The sequence below is a fragment of the Orycteropus afer genome, unplaced genomic scaffold (genome assembly GCF_000298275.1).
Source record: "Orycteropus afer afer isolate SDZICR_OR568_19922 unplaced genomic scaffold, OryAfe1.0 scaffold00018, whole genome shotgun sequence".
Taxonomy (NCBI): Eukaryota; Metazoa; Chordata; class Mammalia; order Tubulidentata; family Orycteropodidae; genus Orycteropus; species Orycteropus afer.
Genome location: NW_006921605.1, coordinates 14059428 through 14061592, shown reverse-complemented (window position 1 = coordinate 14061592; position 2165 = coordinate 14059428). Strand labels below are relative to the sequence as shown.

Sequence of the window (2165 nt, the reverse complement as noted above, 5' to 3'; positions counted from 1 at the left end):
AAACTCAAAATGGGATAGTTCAAGGAGGTTTTGTTTATAAAAGGATTTTTTGTAAAGGGACCAAGAACAGTGCAATTACTAGAGGTAGAGCTGTTTCCATTCCTAGATTCACAGGAACTAAGAGAAGAAGCAGTGGCTGGAACCTGGGAGGAGAGTCATGTAGAATTTGCCACCAGAGAGAAATGACCCCCTTTGGGTTTCCAAGGCTGTAAATTTTTACAGAAGTAGATTGCCCCCATCTTCCTTCTGCAGAGCACCTGGTGGGTTTGAACTGCTGACCTTCTGGTTAGCAGCCAAATGCCTTACTAGTATGCCACCACAGGTCCTTCAGGGAGAAACAGTGACCTTTAATCCAGGGATACAGTTGGTCTCAGGGAGTGCGTGAAAGGAATAAATGCCTTGAACTCCTCACTTCTCTGTTCCTCCTGCTCTGTTCACAGGTGGAACCTAGGAGCCTTTTATTCAGTCCTAGGGACTGAGAGCAAGACAGAGAAGAGTGAGGAGGATGTGGAAGGGTGCGTGGTAGTGTTTCAGCCCAGAGGACATCATAGCTTAGCTCATCCTGCAGAGGTGGTCTGAAGCCTCATAGATTGTTCTCCACTCTTAATGGTGTCTCTGCTGAAACTTTAAGAAAATGGGAGAGTATTTCTTCCCTGTTATATGACTATGGGGTGAATTTGCATCCACAGATTCCATCAAAGAATATTTATGACCTTATCTTTTATGCTGAAGATCTATTTGTATTTACTTTTTTTGTATATGACTTGGTAAAACCGTTTGAACAGAAAATACATGAGCTCTAACGTAAGTCCACCCTTGTGCAGTTAAGTAGACCTTCGAACTGGAGGAGTACAGCCTGTCTCAATCCACCCTAGACCAGGTGGATCATTTTTGTTACTTTATCTCCGCCCTGTGACCTTAACGTAAAGCATCTTCTTCGCACTCACTCGGAGCTATGGGAGGCTGTGTGACATCCTGCTTCCTGTTTCTTCCCCTTTCCAGGTTTTCCTGGAGCTCTCCAAGGACCAGGAGCTGGATGGCTTTCAGGAAGAACTTGGTTCCTCCGTGAAGTGGAAGCTCCTCTCCCAGGAAGAGCCTTAAAGCCCCCAACACCCAGTGAGGTTGTTTAATCCTGAGATTTTTTAAAAGACAGTATTTTATAGTATTAAAATATCTTATCTCAAATATGGCACAAAATACTTTTGAAACTTGTATCGTAGTTTACTCAATAGCATTAATTATATTGGAAGGAGAAAGGGTCAGAATAAAGTCAGTGAGAACAGTGATAAGGCATGGGATTAAGCCAGACCACGCAGCCTCTGTGTCTACAACTGATGACCATGTTCTATATGACATCAAATTTACATGTGTGCTCACTGTAGAATTGTTTGTCTCTGAGGATGATACAGAGGTGGTTTTATTTTCTCTGAGCTTCAAAATATTGAATGCTTTCTTTTCTTTGGTTGGGTGACGGACAAATCAAGACGTGCTGGTTTTAGAGGGAAAAGAGTCAGTTGATCACAAAGCAACACAGTACTTGCTTTCTGTCATTCATTTATTTTTTGAAAAATTCTCCTTAAGCCACTGATTTTCCTTTCTGTCATTTTCAGATTTTAGATGTAAAGTTCATGTTTTGTCTGTTGGAGCTATTATGGAAATTCGAAACCTGTTGAAATAAATAACTGCAGTAAAAATTTGAATGTAAAATTCAAATTGGTGAAAATACTAAAATACACAGCTAACATTCAATTTTGAAACATATTTCTGATTTTTATATGTTTTCTTAAGATGCAAGGCTCTACCATTATACAAAGCTCTAAAACTTTATCATTCTTAATTTTCCATATCTATATATGTCAATGGGAGCTCTGGTGACATAGTGCCCAAGGCATTTGACTGCTAACCAGAAGACTGGTGGTTCAAACCCACCAGCCACTCCTCGGAAGGAACACTGGGCCATCTACTGCCTCAGAAACCCAAAGAGGGGTTGCTATGAGTCGGGACCAACTCCACGGCAGTGAGTTTGGTTTTTGGTTTATATATGTTGTTACCTATCCAACAAAGAAGACTATACATATGGAAACTTAAAATAATCACAAGATAATTGGACACACTTATTTAGATAAATTGGTGGTAATGTTATTGTTTCTAGCTAATTGAACATA

General features: G+C 40.3%; 1 protein-coding gene across 1 annotated transcript in view; it reads left to right on the top strand.

The window, feature by feature from the left end:
- LOC103214091 (ATP-binding cassette sub-family A member 9-like) overlaps window positions 1-1101 on the top strand; it is a 47221-nt gene extending 46120 nt beyond the window's left edge. The window contains 1 exon segment of the mRNA XM_042783538.1: window positions 1003-1101. Coding sequence (XP_042639472.1) covers window positions 1003-1101 — 99 coding nt within the window.
- Window positions 1102-2165: the final 1064 nt, after the last annotated feature.